We start from the raw sequence: 15,660 nt of genomic DNA, 5'->3' as shown, positions 1-15,660 counted from the left end.
ATAAAAACAAGATAATACGGAAGAAATCGAAACATTATGCAAACTTCTTCACTGATCATGCTTTTACATTTGTCACATATTGTCATCAGTAACGTCCCGACAATCCAACTTGGAAGCGTTTACTATCGTGCGTTTACATTAAAAAAAATTAAATTTTATATAACTTTACTTTGAATTTACTTCTTTGAATTTATTCAATGATGAAAGCTACGAATTAAAAAATGACTACTAATGATCACATGTTTTTCAAAAGAATAGCAATAAAATGTCCAAGCTACTACGGAAAAGAAACGACGTGATCATATAATTCATTATATAATTAATTGTAATGACAATGGCAATTTGTCATTTTATTATATAATATATGTTATATACATTTTGTATGTATTAGATGATATACATCCCATGATTCTATAACGATTTATATGTATAATATATCATGATATATATTCCAATATATAATTGCACCATTTTATACTCTCTTTTAACGTGTGATGCGCTTTAAAACGTATCACATCATCATCAATCGTTTGTTCATATCGCAGTGTATTTCATCTTGCGCGATAAAACCTTGTTTCCATCACGTAATAAATGTATCACATACATCCAAAGTAAATTCAATTTGGAAATTCTCTTTCGGCGTTAATATTTGTCATTATTTACTACAGTTTTACTTTTTTCTCTTTCTCTCTCTGTTTCTTTTCTTCGAGGCACACCGCGTGCGATATCTTCGCTAACGACTGACGTTAGATTCGAAGCTGTCACGACCGAGGGAGGGTACAAAATGAACGAATATTCAGTCTATGTCAATCACATCCGTATTTTCCGCTGATCCTTTTCGCTGTCGCAATTTCCGGCGCAGCAGGACCGATTTAAGGATACTGGACGACCTTGGACCCGCGACATCCGGCCGCGGGATATTCTGCTACGCCGCTTTGTGCCTCTTTCTTTGCTCTCTTCTCGCCGCGTTCGAACTGGGACTGCCCGAACTACCACCTCTCTCGCAATCCGCTGTCGGCACAGGTTTTAGTTCTCTGCAAAAGTATACGCGTTGAAGGATCCCTTCGCATTCTTTTGCAAACTTAAAATGACGCAAAAACGTCGGCTATATCGCGAAGATGATATAAAGTTTCGCTGATCCAACAGTTTATAAGGAAGAGCCGCTTTTTTACAAATATATTAAGAAAAATCGCATTATATATAATTTACATTTATTATTATAGTTAGTATATTCCATAAGTAAGAAATAATACCTATATAGAATAATACCGGTCAAATATTTCTAATATCTTTATAATTTATATTCTTAATGTACACATTGTTCATATAAAAATAATGCAACAATTTTTTTTGCAATTCTTAAAATTGAATTTTTACTGTATTATATTAATAACTAAAAATTGTATTCAGGAATTTTATTAATTTATTTTATATTCTCTGATTTTTATAATTAATAAATTAATTATAGAATCTCATAATAAATAAATCTTATAAATTTGCTTTCTTACAAAACATAAACACATAGAGATATGATTTTCGATTTACTCCTTTTTGCTTTCAAATGCAAAGTTATATTAAATACTATAAAATCATATATATATATATATTCAGTTTTTTTTTAAATCATAATATTTAATAACCGTAAAGTCAAAAATATCAAACCATTTTATTACACTCGAGTTTCCCGAAACATTTTCACAGACGTTTTACATCTATAAATCGAAAAAATCCGATTAATTTCAATGAGGCAATGGTACGTACGTTATTATTAATTACTCACCTATAATTAAGTAATTCTTCGTCATCAGGCACTCTGGATATAAGATCGAGGACCTCGTTATTGGGTACGGAGTGAGGCCTGAGGATTTTCCTAGAGAACTTATTGACTCCCCAAGTGAGGATTAAATACCGGACAGGAATAAAATAGAGCACGACCGCCCCAGCAATCGCCAGAAGCATTGCCAGGTAGCTTAAATAGGGGATTGTGAAGTTGAAGAGATTCTTCACTTTTTCGCAAAGACTAGCTATATAACCGATCGAGTTCTGGACTGTTTGCGTCACTTCTTGAATCGCCTGTAAACGCTCCTTCAGACTTTTCTTCTCCTCCTAAAAAATCATTAATAGATAAAATATGTAGAATTTGTTGGTTAAACATTGAAAAAAAAAACACACTGATTTCTGAAATGACATTTAGATGTTTCCTAATTTTTCGATTTTTATTTGTTCAAATATTTAACATGCAAAAATTAGCATTAAAAAAAAACTGATGATTGCAAAAATAAAATTAAATCCATTACAAATTAATACCAAATGCAACACAAAAACGTGGATCAAAATTTAAAAAAAATTTTAATCTGATAAAGATCGACCCAAGAAAAATTAGTACATGTATTATTTGAGCGGTTAACAATGTTTGCAAATTAATTAATTAGCCTTCTGTATTAATCGAGTCAGTTTCATATGACATTATCTATTCTTATATCTTATCTAAATGCGTTACGAATATACCGTTAAATTATAATATACGACGGAACTACGCTGTTGGTTGTAAAGATAACATCTTTATCCGGGCACTATTGTGATTCATAGAGTGTAACGAGATGCATAGAACATCCAATGGTGGTGCTTAATTTTGAACAGTTTGGCTTATTTCTAACACAAGAGAAACTAATCTACGTTAATTAATTTGCATGGATCGAAGATTATAGCGCTAAATAATTATTGGATGGAGCACGATATATGATGCGTAAATGAGAATTTGCCATATATTTATATTATTATTTTGTAAATCCAGTATGAGTATTACTTGCACCATAGCTCTTTAGCTATATTAACGAATCGATGCAAAAAACTTTTGTAGCAGTAATATAATTACGGTATAAATGAATGATGTTTTATATGTTTTATTTGATTTTTTTTTATGAAGAATTCTATAATTTGCAACGCGAATAAATTAAGAATTTTGTAATTTTCGAAAATATAGTAACGCTCACTTTGTCTTTGTCGTCATCGTCATCGTCATCGTCCCCCGGTGTCGGCGGACAATCATCGGACCCAATCTCTGCATGATCTTGAAACTGCGAAGTTGCGTATATTAAAGGTGCGCCCGTTATCACTGCGACCTGTCCGCAAATCCAATGATTGAACCCGCTCCTCTCGCCAGTAAGCTGACAGGTAGCAAAGAAATTCGACATGCAGCATTGCCAGTAAAGAAAGCGGAGGTAACTTGCACTTATGCAGGAATCATGTCAGAATATACAAAGTATGTATAAAAAGATACAAAGATTACAAACATATATAAAGAAGTACCACAATTTTTGTTTCGTTTATGAGATGTCAAAGAATAGTTTGGAATAGTTGATTTTTAATCCTACTGTGTCACATAAATCCATTTAAATTATTTTTATTTACAAGAACTCTGTAAAGGGTCTTGTATTAATTGTATGGAAAGTCAAATTTCGGTGGAATTAGTTTTCACATATGATATAACTAATAATATGGTGAACAGATGAAAGGCTCCATAATAGATAGTTTTTGAGCTATGGTGTACTAAAGGTGAATTATATTAAATATAAATGATATGTCAAACACTTGTACTCACATTTTTGTATACATGCTCAAAAATTAATGATTACCATATTAAGTCTTGTTGTATCTTTTGTTCACCACATTATAAACTACATTTAAAACTAACTCATTTCATCAGAACTTAATTTTTCATATAATTAGTGCGGGATCCTCTTGTTTTTAATATTTTTAAATAATTCTAGAAGTTTCTCTTTTTTTCATGACTTTTTATTTTTAAATAGTACAAAATAGATAGAAAAAAATGTTTTGTTTGACGAAAAATGTATTAAAATTGGATATAATGTTTATATCCAATTCCGAGTGTATTAAATACAAAACACAGCAAGATTATCATAGCAAAAATTTTTCTCAAAATTTTTTAATAGAATTTTTCAGAATTTCTGAATAATTTTATAACTTTTTAGAACATTTCTTGGATGTTTTGAACAATTTGAAAGTGCCAAGAAAGTTTACATCTCTTCTTCATATGTAAATTCCGAAATATTCTGATATTAAAGGAATGCATCATAAACATGCACAAGTCTAAATAAAAAATGTTAAGAGAGAGAAGAAATTCTTCTACAATATTACATCGCAAATGAGATATGACATTTTTTTTACATCTATAAAGATTCCAGAAATGATGTTACAAAATAGCATGGAAATATTTGATAGAGAAGAAGATATTTTATTCATTACATGATAGTACCAATACTTTTCTTATAAATATTTATGATAGGCAATAGAGAGCGAAGAATAAAGATTAAAGAATTAAAAACAGACTTTTTAAATTAAAGAATAGTAAGCGTTTCATAGCATAGCAATTAATTGGAACGATCCAAAACCACATGCTAGAAGTAAATCAAGTTTTAATCCATTGCTCAATAAATTGAAGATACTAAAGGCTTTAGAATTTAAAAGATGCATCGCATGCTACGTAGCAAAAGTACACTCGATATTATTGGCTTTAAAAGCCAATGTTCAATAATAGTGTTTAATTTTCCTCTTATCTCATCAATCATATCGGTTTAGAATATAGACATGCGAAAGAGTGCCGGATTAAAACTTCAATAAAACCAATAACAAAAGTGACGTACCAGATAATACTTTAGAAGAATCAATAATGCCACGCCCGGTATCATATACGGTTCGAAGTAGTAACATCCAAGAATAAAAATTACCAGAGCGAAGATGCTTCTCATCTTGCTTTCCCATTCCCAGCAGCTCCTAACCGTAGGATAAAGTAAAAAATAGTATCATAAATAGCAGCATAAACTGTAGAATTTATTTCAGTTTAATCCAATATTCTTCTTGCCATGAATATATAGAAAGCACGAACTACAAAATTTTTTAGAATATATTTCTTTCGGTAGGATGCTGTACTGTTATCTATTGTAGCTTAAAGCAAGCCTAATTGATTTGATTAATTTTGATTTTAGTCTTGATTTAGAATAAAAATATATTTTTAAGTTTGTGTGACATATTATATATTTAATACATGTAATTTTCGCTATTAATGAAATGGTAGATATGTTCCATAATAGTTAGAAATTTTCCATATCACGCAGGATTGAAAAAATAAAAATTCACATCTTCAGTAATTCAAATAAAAGTTGAAGTCACTCACTGCATGTATTTCCCTATGTCGATGAATATTACAATAATAGCTTTGAGCCTGAGTACATTTCGCAGAAAGACTTGTCTTTTGAATTTCATTTCCGGCTCCATATACTTCTTTTCCTTCGGATTAAGCGTTCGAATGCACGCCCTCAATATGTTCCATACGACGGTCATTTCCAAGAGAACCTGAGGACAGTTTCCCTTCGCACGGCCCCTCAGTTTCTTGTCCTTCAATGCGTACCATCGTTTTTCGCCGTTACGAATTTTTAACAACGGTATCGCCACCCTCCCAAGGAACTCCACCTTATGATCCCGATCTTCGTCGTACACCGTCACCTCCAGAACGGAATTGATGTCCTTTACGTTACTGTTGTGAAACAACAAAATTTACTCTCGATTATATCTGAATAGCTCAAGCTGTTTGATCAAATTCTTGCACTTGATCATGTCCAACTTTTTTTATTATCTAATAATGCACGTTGATAATTAAATACGTTGACATTAAATATAATTAACGGTATTCCGATTAAGATATAACTTACAAAGTAAAAATTTTCTGCCAATTCGGCGTGAGAGTTTTATACTCCGTTTGCGTTTGTAATCTAGAATTTACAAGCTCCAAAACACAAAAAGGGTCGCTTTTACCACCGAGATCAGCAGCTGCAAGACCCTGTGCACGGTATACCTGTAAAAAGATTAATTTAAAAACAGATCATAATAGAAAATTTATTTAAAATCTTTGTTTTATTTTAATTTATTAATGAAAATTCTTATAACAAACAATGGCTTTTTATTAAATTATTGAAATCGAAAAGAGATATAGATATATATTTTTGTAAAAAAATTACTTAACGGAATTATATATGATTTCAATGTAATTTTTATTGACAAAAATAAATTTATCAACAACTTTAACATATAATTTTAAAATAAAAGCATAAAGTGTTGGAAGTCATAAAGAAAATACATTTCTATAGATTTAATTATTAATAAATAATAATTTTTTAGTAACATAACTTTATCACAGTTCAAATCATGTCTGTTTATCGATTAATTAATGCTTAATGTAAAAGAGTTGGCTTATTATTTTAGCCAACTTGAAAAAGCCGCATGCTTTTTGTTCAGTAATCGAATGTGTTTTATTAATTTATAGCATTAAAAAGTAGTTCCGAAATAAGCGCGTCATAATATTGACTAGAAATGTTTTCTCTTTACTTCAGGTCTCATATAACAATATATCAATATATTTATACATAATTCATATGGCAAAAATTATTTATAATACGTAAATGAATCTATCAATATCATTATTATATTCATGAACTAGATCGCCAAACTCTAATAGCATATTTTACTTGTAGAACAAAATTCGACTGCGGACGGAATTCAGTAAAGATAAGTTCTCAGATCTATAAATATATTAGAACTTTTCTTCATTCTGGACGTGACAAAATAGTTCAAAACTTGGCGACCTATTTCAGGTACATCCTATACATTAATTATTACTCTTCTTCCTTGGCTTCTTGTGCTAAAAAAATTAACACTTTAATGTTAGCATGTTAATATACTAACATGTTAGCAATTTATGTTTAATCGTTTCTAATTACCTTTACTGTCAGATGGCCTACGTCACGTATCCTCTGTAAAGTGTTCGTAATGGAATACCGTTGGACCAATTGTGCTTGTTCTATTGGCGTTTCCTCGTGTATGGCCAAATCGCTGATTGTCTCGCTGGCTGTAGTACCGCTTATCGTCAAAAGTAAAAAGATATTGCCCGAACCATCCTCGAGTTCGCGGCACAGCCGATGCGTCGTCTCCCGCTCGAGAGTCGCCAGATCGATCACTGTCTTGCCCATTAAATCGTCCTGATGACTCCTATCTCTGTCCCAAACCGTCACTTCCAACTCTTGTCCCAAATACGGATCCTCGTAGAGGTGGAGGTCGAACTGCTCCAACCAAATTGGATTCAGTGTTTTGTTAACGACTTTCGATTTGTATTTCTCCGTGCCGAGCCTGCAAATTAGGATACGGGATTCTAGTGTTTATATGAGGAACTTCAACTATAGTTTAAGTTCCTCAGTTTAAACGACTGCAGCTTGAATTGCTAATATCTCCGAGATTTCATTCCATTTAATTTTATTGTGACGTCAAAAACAGAATAATTTCCATTTTACATAAATAAAGTGAGCAAATACGATATTATAATATCAATTAATTATACCATCAACAACATCAATTTATATCTACGTTTATATTGATATTATAAATCTTTGTAAACATGTTTACGATAAAATAACAAATAATAAAAGATTAAAGAGTGAATTAATAAAAACATTTATTAAAATATTCATATCATATACGGTGCTTTAAAAAAGAAATACACTACTGTAAATAAAAATAAACGTGATCAAATCGAATGATAAATATGAATGAAATACATATATCGGAGATACTATAACTTGATCAAGTTAATTACTTTTAATTAAAAATATTTATAACAAGCAAATAAAAAAGCAATCTGAACTAAAACACTTTAGCAAATTCTCTGACACAAATTTTAAAGCGATATCCAAATAAAAAACTGCATTCGTTGATCAAGCTATGTATTTTAAATTAGATTTTATGTACCGAAACTTCACGTAAGGATCCGACAAACCGTCTATGTCCATTGGCAATAAATTCTTTGCCTCCACGAGCACAATTGTCACCACCGAACTCCATATTTGTGATTTCAATCGTCTATTCACGTCCGCCAATCGATTAGTTCTCTGAAAATACTGCAACGTGGGAAAATAGGACACTAAATAAAATTATTGCTAGAGACAAATGTAGAATTTTTACTACAATATAATATAATTATTGCAAATTTAAAATGAGTGCGCACATTGCCGTTAAACGCTGCGATTGTTTGATTCTTTCTTTTTTACTGAAAGAATCTCAAAAACAATTTGTGAAAAATAATTTTTGAAAAACAATTTTTTATAAAATTGCTTTCTTATAGGTTTAATTTTATCAATTATTCTTGCGTTTAATGTTTATGTGATATTACTGTAAAAAAATGTTTTTAATAATGTACAGATATATATGGAAGTAAATAAATATTAAAAATTAGTTTTGTGGCTCTACCCTATGAATGTCCTCCATCTTTCCCTTAACATTGTCCTTCAATCTGTCCAGAAGATCGTGGCGTTTGACTTCTTTCACTTCCAAAACGCCGGAATCGTTTAAAACATTTGCATTATCCTTTACATTTTCCGTATCTGAGTAAACAACTTCTTGGCTGTTTAGCTGCGTGATTGAACTCGCTGGCTCAAATCGATCCGATCTTGAAGAGGCAGTCCGATTTCGTAATCTTCGCCAATGTTCGGTGATTTTGCTCTCGTTCCTTTGCTCGTCGTTCTTTGCGGTTCGTCGATTTTCCATCAGTCTACTCTCAATTTTCGGTTCCTCGTCTTCTGCCTTTGCCGGTGTGAACTTGAAATCGTACGTGGATTCCGATATAATATCCTGATTAATATCCGTCAAGCTATCGGTTGCGTCAGTATCGAGTTGACAGTGAGTTAACGTGTAGCTAGAAGGCCTGCGGTGATCAGTGATCCACGTCTCGATCGGTTGCAGCCACGTATGCTTTTCCACGTTCTCCTCCCAGATTCGTTCCACCTGATCCTCCAATATCCTCTCTATCAAATCCATCTTCCGCCTCAGAGAACTTCTTAACGAATCCTTTGCCTTTCGTTTCTTGATCCCAGACAGGTTTTCGGTGGACGACCCTTCAATCATTCGCCTCTTCCAAACTCCTATCATCGCCGATGCTTCCTCGAGCTTTGATTTCTCGCTTTCGACAGCGCTCGATCTTTCCTCCGTAATTTCGGAAATCGTCTTGACAGATAGTCCTTCGGCTCGTTTCATCTTCGGGAGTTCTTTAACTGCAAACGTATGCTGAATCCTCGATTTTCTGTCGCCCGCGACCGAATTCAATTCTCTCGAATCCTCCTCGACTCGAATATTCCCGCAAAAATTCCCATCCGACTCCGAGACGCCGGCAGTACTTACGGCAGCGTTGCATTTCACCTCGGCAAAATCCTTCTCGAATTTTTGTTTTGATACGGATCGATCCAATATCGTGATGGAATGTCGTTTCTTTTGTTGATCCGCGAGTTTATTTTGACGCAATCCTCTGGAAGGCATGTCAATATCGGATGATCTATCGGTAGATAACTCATCTATTTTGTTAGACGCCATATCCGCATTAGAAACTACGTAAATTTCAGACGCAGCATCGATTTTAGATACATCGTCGACAGAGTCCTTCCCTGACATAGCCATTGTCTCGGCCGCAACGTCGTCCCGAGACGTAGAATTAATTTCTGACGTAACTTCGATCTTAGGCACAGTATGAAGTTCACTTGTAACATTTAATTTAGATAAGAGATCTATTTTGGGCGCGGTGTCCATTTTAGATGCGACAAGCGCAGTTTCGTTCGGATTCTCACTCTGCATAATATTAATTTTGCATATTTCGTCGATCGCTATTTTTTCCAATTTCGGATGTGTTGTGACATCGACTTCGAATATGTTAAGCTCAAATACAGCGTGTTGAGCGTACTATTGATTTGAAATTGAATAATTTCCCAGGTCTCTCCTCTGTAGTGATTGTGCTGTCACGAATAAAAATTGCTTTAAACACGTTTTCGTATAATCCGCACAAATATTACATAACGGATAAATTGTGAATATTTTTCTTCGTGGAAAACGTTGGTATAACGTGTTATTTTCGTCGATGCTTTTATTACAAATTCTTTAGTTCTCCTTGCTAGCTAAATGACTGTGAATTCGTTCTCATCTTTCGTTCGATCGGCTTGCATTTTTCATGGATCGCGTCCAAACAGACAGAGCTAAAAGATCGTCTCGTGTTCTTCGTCTTTTATTCGTTACTCGATATGTCATTCTTAATCAGAGCGATTAAGCATGTTTTGCATGAAAAAAGGTGTCAGTCATCAGATTTAATAATACTCGTACAATGGAAACGTACTGCGTTTAAACATAATGATTCTGCATCTTTCGTATGATATGTGCATGCGTTGAGAAGTTTTATAGTTTTATCAAAATTAATTTTTTTGCAATTACAAAATCTTAATTACACTTATATGCACTGTGTACTCTTCTTACATAATAAGCAAAAAACGAAATCTCTTACAACCATCACAGATAATCTGAAGAACTCGCGCTAAAAACTCACGTTTTATACAGCGACTGATACGCGGAAGAAAAAAAAACGCAAAAAAAAAGTATCCGTGAGCATAGATTTACACACTGACTCAATTGTATATCTTAGTTTACAAAAATCGTAGAGTGCAAATATAAGCACTTCCTCACAATGATTACAGTATTCAATATTGCTAATTAGTGCCGATGAGTCACAGTGAAAAATCTAGATGAGAAATACAATTCAGTCACACATATACCAAAGGCAATCGGAAGTTCTTATCAGGAACAAAGGTGAAGTCGTTATTAATGTACAATGGAATACATTTCCGTGTCGGATATCAAATCGGTACCGCACTGATAAGCTCGAAGAACCTGTCTCGTCTGTCTCACAAAGTAAGACGGCAAAAGTCGTCTGACTACTAAGTCGTCTCTTCATTGGCAACCTGCGAAGCGTAGTAGGCCAGCTGGGCTTCTCTTTCCCCTCTCCATTCTTCGCACAAGAAAGTGATGTTATGTCGGCAAACATTGAGACATTGTGTATACATGATGCCGTAACCGCGATGTACGATATTCTGATGTGGCTATTTCTCAACTCATAGAGAAAGCAAAAAGATATCACAATAGTAAATTTACTTAACGCGTATCCTGGTAAAAAAATTTTGCTGAAATTATTCCAGGTTTTAGAACATTTCAGCGAAATTGCTAAAAATTTACTGAATTTCATTGAAAGTTGAATTTTTCAGCTAATATATTGAAAAATCGCTAAAATTGAATTGAAATTTCTTTAAACTTTTATAGAAATTTTTACTAAAATTTCTTTAAAATTTCGCTAAAATTATGCTAAAAATGAATTTTTTTAGCTAAAAATCGCTGGAATTAAACTGAAATTTTTCTAAAATGCTGAAATTTTGCTAAAAAGAGTTTCAAAACGTGGACTAATTTTAGCGAAATTTTTTCATCAGGGTAAAAAAGGAAAAAGTTATTCATTTAATTGTGTGAAAATATCTTTCTACAGCTTTCATTTTTAAATTATTTTAGATATCTATCAAACTAATAAAACTTGAAGAATTCTAAAAAGTAAATACTTCAAAGTGACACAATTTAAATAATCAAGTTTCTCAAAAATGAAGAAAATTTGTTTTTCAACCTGATGGAAAATTATGATTATCCAATAATATCGGTAAAAGAATATATTTTTAACAAATGATTAAATGTCGTTTTCGTTTCGTAATCTTTAAAAATTCACTCTTTTTGAATAATAACAATTTCGACGTTTTTTAAATAAAATTAAGTTAGTTCATTTTTGGTGATTGATAAAATAATATTTATTTAACTCATTCATGATAATAATTCAAAAATCATGTTTTTGTTAGATACTTTTAAAATAAAATAGCGATATAAAATATTAAATTTTTTTAGATGCTTTTCATTATTTGTTCAAATTAAATATATTTATAACTCTTTCATTCCACATTAATTATCTTCGTAATTGACACTTTCCTGAATAAAATTTATGAAAGGATAAAGCGCGGATATATTTAATAATAAAATAAAAAATTTTTAGTATTAACGTTCCCGATCATTATTATTGATCAGAACTACCGTCTGAGAGATCTTATCTGAAAAAATTATTGCTTCGAATTACAGCATTGGATTACGACGGGCTATTAATATGTTCGGTGTGATATATGGGAATATGTCATACGTAATGTATAGACGGTGTATTATGTACACTTATCAGCTGGTCTTATAAGTACACAGAGTATCCGATACCCATTGCAACAAGCCATATTTCGCTTGACAGTTTTTAGTCTCGCAATCGATATTTTCTTAATGAAAATATAGAGAGAGGTCAACTATGGCTGCATTCGAGGAGTGTGCTATCAGCACTATTGTGACATTCTACCTTTATCGTTCATTAGATGAATATAAAATAAGGATAAAATGGCGCTGATATCGCGCTCATCAAATGCAACTTACACCGCAAATTGTCAATTCAATAATCATGTGTTCATTTACTTGTATTTTATTTTTCTCTGTACTCTATTTTACTTTATTATTTTTTTTTTTTTGAAGAAAATATTAACAGATATAGAAAATTAAATTTTAATACAGAACAATTTGGCCATTTTTTTAAAGTTAAATTGCTATCTTTGAAACTAGACGAGCAGATGATGAATTTGAGATAAATTCGAAACTGTGTGCAAACTGTGTGTAATAACCAAATTTTGAAAGAAATATTCCAAATATTTATTAAAAGTATAATTATTATTAAGACTAACACAAATTAATTAATGGAATCGGACTGCGCAGTATGTGTGATTCTAAGATCTAAATGACCTAACTGCAATACATCTGAACAAACATGACGTTATTCCGAGAAGACCGGACTATTATGTAAATTATTATTAATTCATAAATAAATTGGATGTAACGTAATACTCGAGAGTTTCAACTTAGTTATTTCTCGCGGAATGGCGTTTAATAATAGTTAATACATAAGTGGAGCTGCCGCGCGATAAGGGCCAGGCCTTGCACTCCACTTTCAACGACAAGTCGATACCGGTAATACGGACACGGGCACATACTTCCCTCACAACCCAGTTTCCCATTCTTCATACACACGCTATAAATATACGCACATCTCTCTACTAAGACCGAGAACGATCGACGCCGGGATTACTTATTGTTAGTTTATAACCCCTTGCTTAACCCTTTACGATGCTACTTTTTGTAGATACTTGTTATTTTATCTTAAATATTTGTTCGTATTATGTATACACACAGTTGATTACTGATTATTTCCCAGATAAATCAATCAAAGAGAAAAGATAAAAGAATTTCTTAATCCGATCTGATTGAAGAGGATAAAAGTACCTGTTCTTTTTCTTGTTGATTCCTTGGCCAAAGTGTAGCTGTTAGGTAGATTTCGCCTAAATGTTGCTTTGGTCTGACTGGATCTTTAAGTTCTAATGTTATATCCTGAGAGTGTCCGAGATCGAGTTGCGTAAGATCCAGCAGAGCAGCCCCCATAAAGTCATCCTGCAGGCCCCAATCGTAATCGAAAACCTGTCAATACGTAGAAGGTCGTTTATTTTATCATTAGAATGTTATGGGTTATAGGTAATAGAATATACATAATTCTGAAATATTTTTATTTTAATATAATTAATACAAATTATTTTTCAAACATCTAGTTGCATTTTATAAACAATTTGAATTATTAATTATATTAAAATAAAAAATTATTCTCAATAGAAATTTCTGCTTTTGATAAAAACTGAAATGATTGAATGTTAACAGTCCCAGATAGCCAAGCCTGCAGAAAACAGATTTTTTTTTAATGTCTGCTACACACTATGCCAACAAAATGACAACAGAATTAGATGTGCATAATATTGTTGACAGATTGCTAGAAAAAACGTAACAAAATCTACAAGCGTTAGATAATGTCGGCAGGATCTACTCAGTTTCTGCCAACAATTTGCCTTCACATTATGTCGACAGGCGATGTTAACAGGACGCAAGCCTAATGCGAACGGAATTGATGGCAGACTGCCGTCATTTTCTGCTCGAACTTGCTGACAGTCTACTAGAAGAGCAGATATTTAGGTAACTGAGAATTTTGCCTTTCTGCATTTTGTACATATCCGAAATTTTGATATAAGAAAACTGTTAAATATACCTTGATAGTAAGTGGCTGAAAAGGATCTTCTATCGGTAAAGTAACACTTTCGTCCCAAACTGGATTTAAATCGCGATGAACGGTTCGCGATTTGTGTAACAATCGCCCTGAGCATTTTACTTTCACATAAGGATCGCTGGCGCCTGAAATCGTAAAGCGAATCGTAAACTATATATCATGAATTTATAGTTATGCGACAAATATAATTTTCTATCTTCTCATAAATGGGCTCAAATATCTTAAGCCATATTTTATTTATTAGGCGTAAAAATAATAATATCCACACGACTTAGGCTATTACAGGTTTTAAACAATATTTTTTATAATATAGTATGCAATATATATTTAACAGTGTTTACTTTACAAAGCAGTTAGAATAGTTTATTGAAAAAAAAAAATCTGACCAAAAATACTTAAAGCTCTCTTTCTCTGTTACCACATCTGTCCATCGCGACGAGATTTGCGCCTCTTCTTATATGCAAACGAAGTTGGAAGAAGGCATGTTGCCTCAACGCCTGTTCTCTCCTTCGTATCATCTCGTCTTGAAGAAAGTCGCCGTCTTGACTGTAGGAACTCTGAGGTTCTTCGCCTGTATATCCTTCCTTCTGAAAGCTCACAAGTCCTTTGGAGAATCCTTCGCTGCATTTTCCGGCGTTATCTTCTTGCACAGTCACAGACTTTTCTCGGCTACTGCGTGCTAACGGAGATTCTGCGCATTCAAAACAGACCAAAATGGACGTGCTTTATCCACTATCGGTTTTGGCACTCGGTGTGATAGCAATAACCATAATTTCACTATAAACGTGGTAATTGGAAATAGTCAAAGATCATGTCTGATTTTGTTTTATCAAGTCTTTTCAAATGTCCGAGATTTAAATAATATATAACTTCAATTTTTAAGTTTTTCGAAAGACTACATTTGACATATTTAATTAATCATATCTTTAGTCTTAGACAGCATGTTAAATTTTTAAAAAATTAAAAACAGTAGATATTATTTAAAAAACGATATGTATTAAATATATACGAATTTAGATAAGACTTTATTACAATTTTATGATTTTATATATTCTGCGAAGTCGGCCAAATAAAAAATCAAATTATTGAAAAAGTTTTCCAAGAGAATGCAAAAGTAAAAATGCAATTAAATGAGGAAACCGTAATTATGCAATTGTCGTAGATACGATTTTACAATTTTAAGCCATATTAAAAGATTATACTGCGCTATAAAATAGATAGAATAGAAGAAATCTTTTAGGTAAATCCGTTTAAGTATGACGAGCACGCCAGTATTCGTGCTGGATCATTTCGAATTAATCAATGAGGTCTAAACGTGCCGCGCATGTCGACTTTTGGTGTTAAGTACAAATTGTAAGCTCGATATTCTCATCCGCATGAACCTAAATTAATGCATGTTATATCACTAAAAGCGCAATACTGATAATCAGCGCTATGTACAATTTGAATAAGTAATTGTATAAATTGCGAATGCAGAATTATTTACATTAATCGTTGAACGTGTTCCTCCAGTTAATTATTTAGATGGAAATAACAAATTTTATTTCATATAATAACAAATT

The 15,660-nt window shown here is 32.5% G+C and overlaps 1 protein-coding gene across 8 annotated transcripts in view; it reads right to left on the bottom strand.

The window, feature by feature from the left end:
* Positions 1-470: 470 nt before the first annotated feature.
* The window catches only part of LOC108750977 (multiple C2 and transmembrane domain-containing protein 1), a 28,299-nt gene continuing 13,109 nt past the window's right edge, over positions 471-15,660 (bottom strand). For 3 of the 8 annotated variants that reach the window (XM_018490868.1, XM_018490870.1, XM_018490869.1), the window contains exons 4-14: positions 14,517-14,789; positions 14,081-14,223; positions 13,273-13,464; positions 7,816-7,964; positions 6,795-7,200; positions 5,730-5,872; positions 5,195-5,554; positions 4,665-4,794; positions 2,994-3,167; positions 1,781-2,106; positions 471-1,034 (exon numbers count right to left, since the gene is read on the bottom strand). In XM_018490868.1, the coding sequence (XP_018346370.1) occupies positions 926-1,034; positions 1,781-2,106; positions 2,994-3,167; positions 4,665-4,794; positions 5,195-5,554; positions 5,730-5,872; positions 6,795-7,200; positions 7,816-7,964; positions 13,273-13,464; positions 14,081-14,223; positions 14,517-14,789 (2,405 nt within the window). In that variant the 3' untranslated portion in view covers positions 471-925. Of the gene's footprint in view, positions 1,035-1,776; positions 2,107-2,993; positions 3,168-4,664; positions 4,795-5,194; positions 5,555-5,729; positions 5,873-6,794; positions 7,201-7,815; positions 7,965-8,313; positions 10,351-13,272; positions 13,465-14,080; positions 14,224-14,516; positions 14,790-15,660 lie in introns of those variants that run through there. The other 5 variants (XM_018490871.1, XM_018490872.1, XM_018490865.1 and 2 more) reach the window with 5 other exon arrangements.

Source organism: Trachymyrmex septentrionalis, unplaced genomic scaffold, assembly GCF_001594115.1.
Source record: "Trachymyrmex septentrionalis isolate Tsep2-gDNA-1 unplaced genomic scaffold, Tsep1.0 scaffold40, whole genome shotgun sequence".
NCBI classification, from domain to species: domain Eukaryota; kingdom Metazoa; phylum Arthropoda; class Insecta; order Hymenoptera; family Formicidae; genus Trachymyrmex; species Trachymyrmex septentrionalis.
This window is presented reverse-complemented; position numbering and strand designations above follow the sequence as displayed.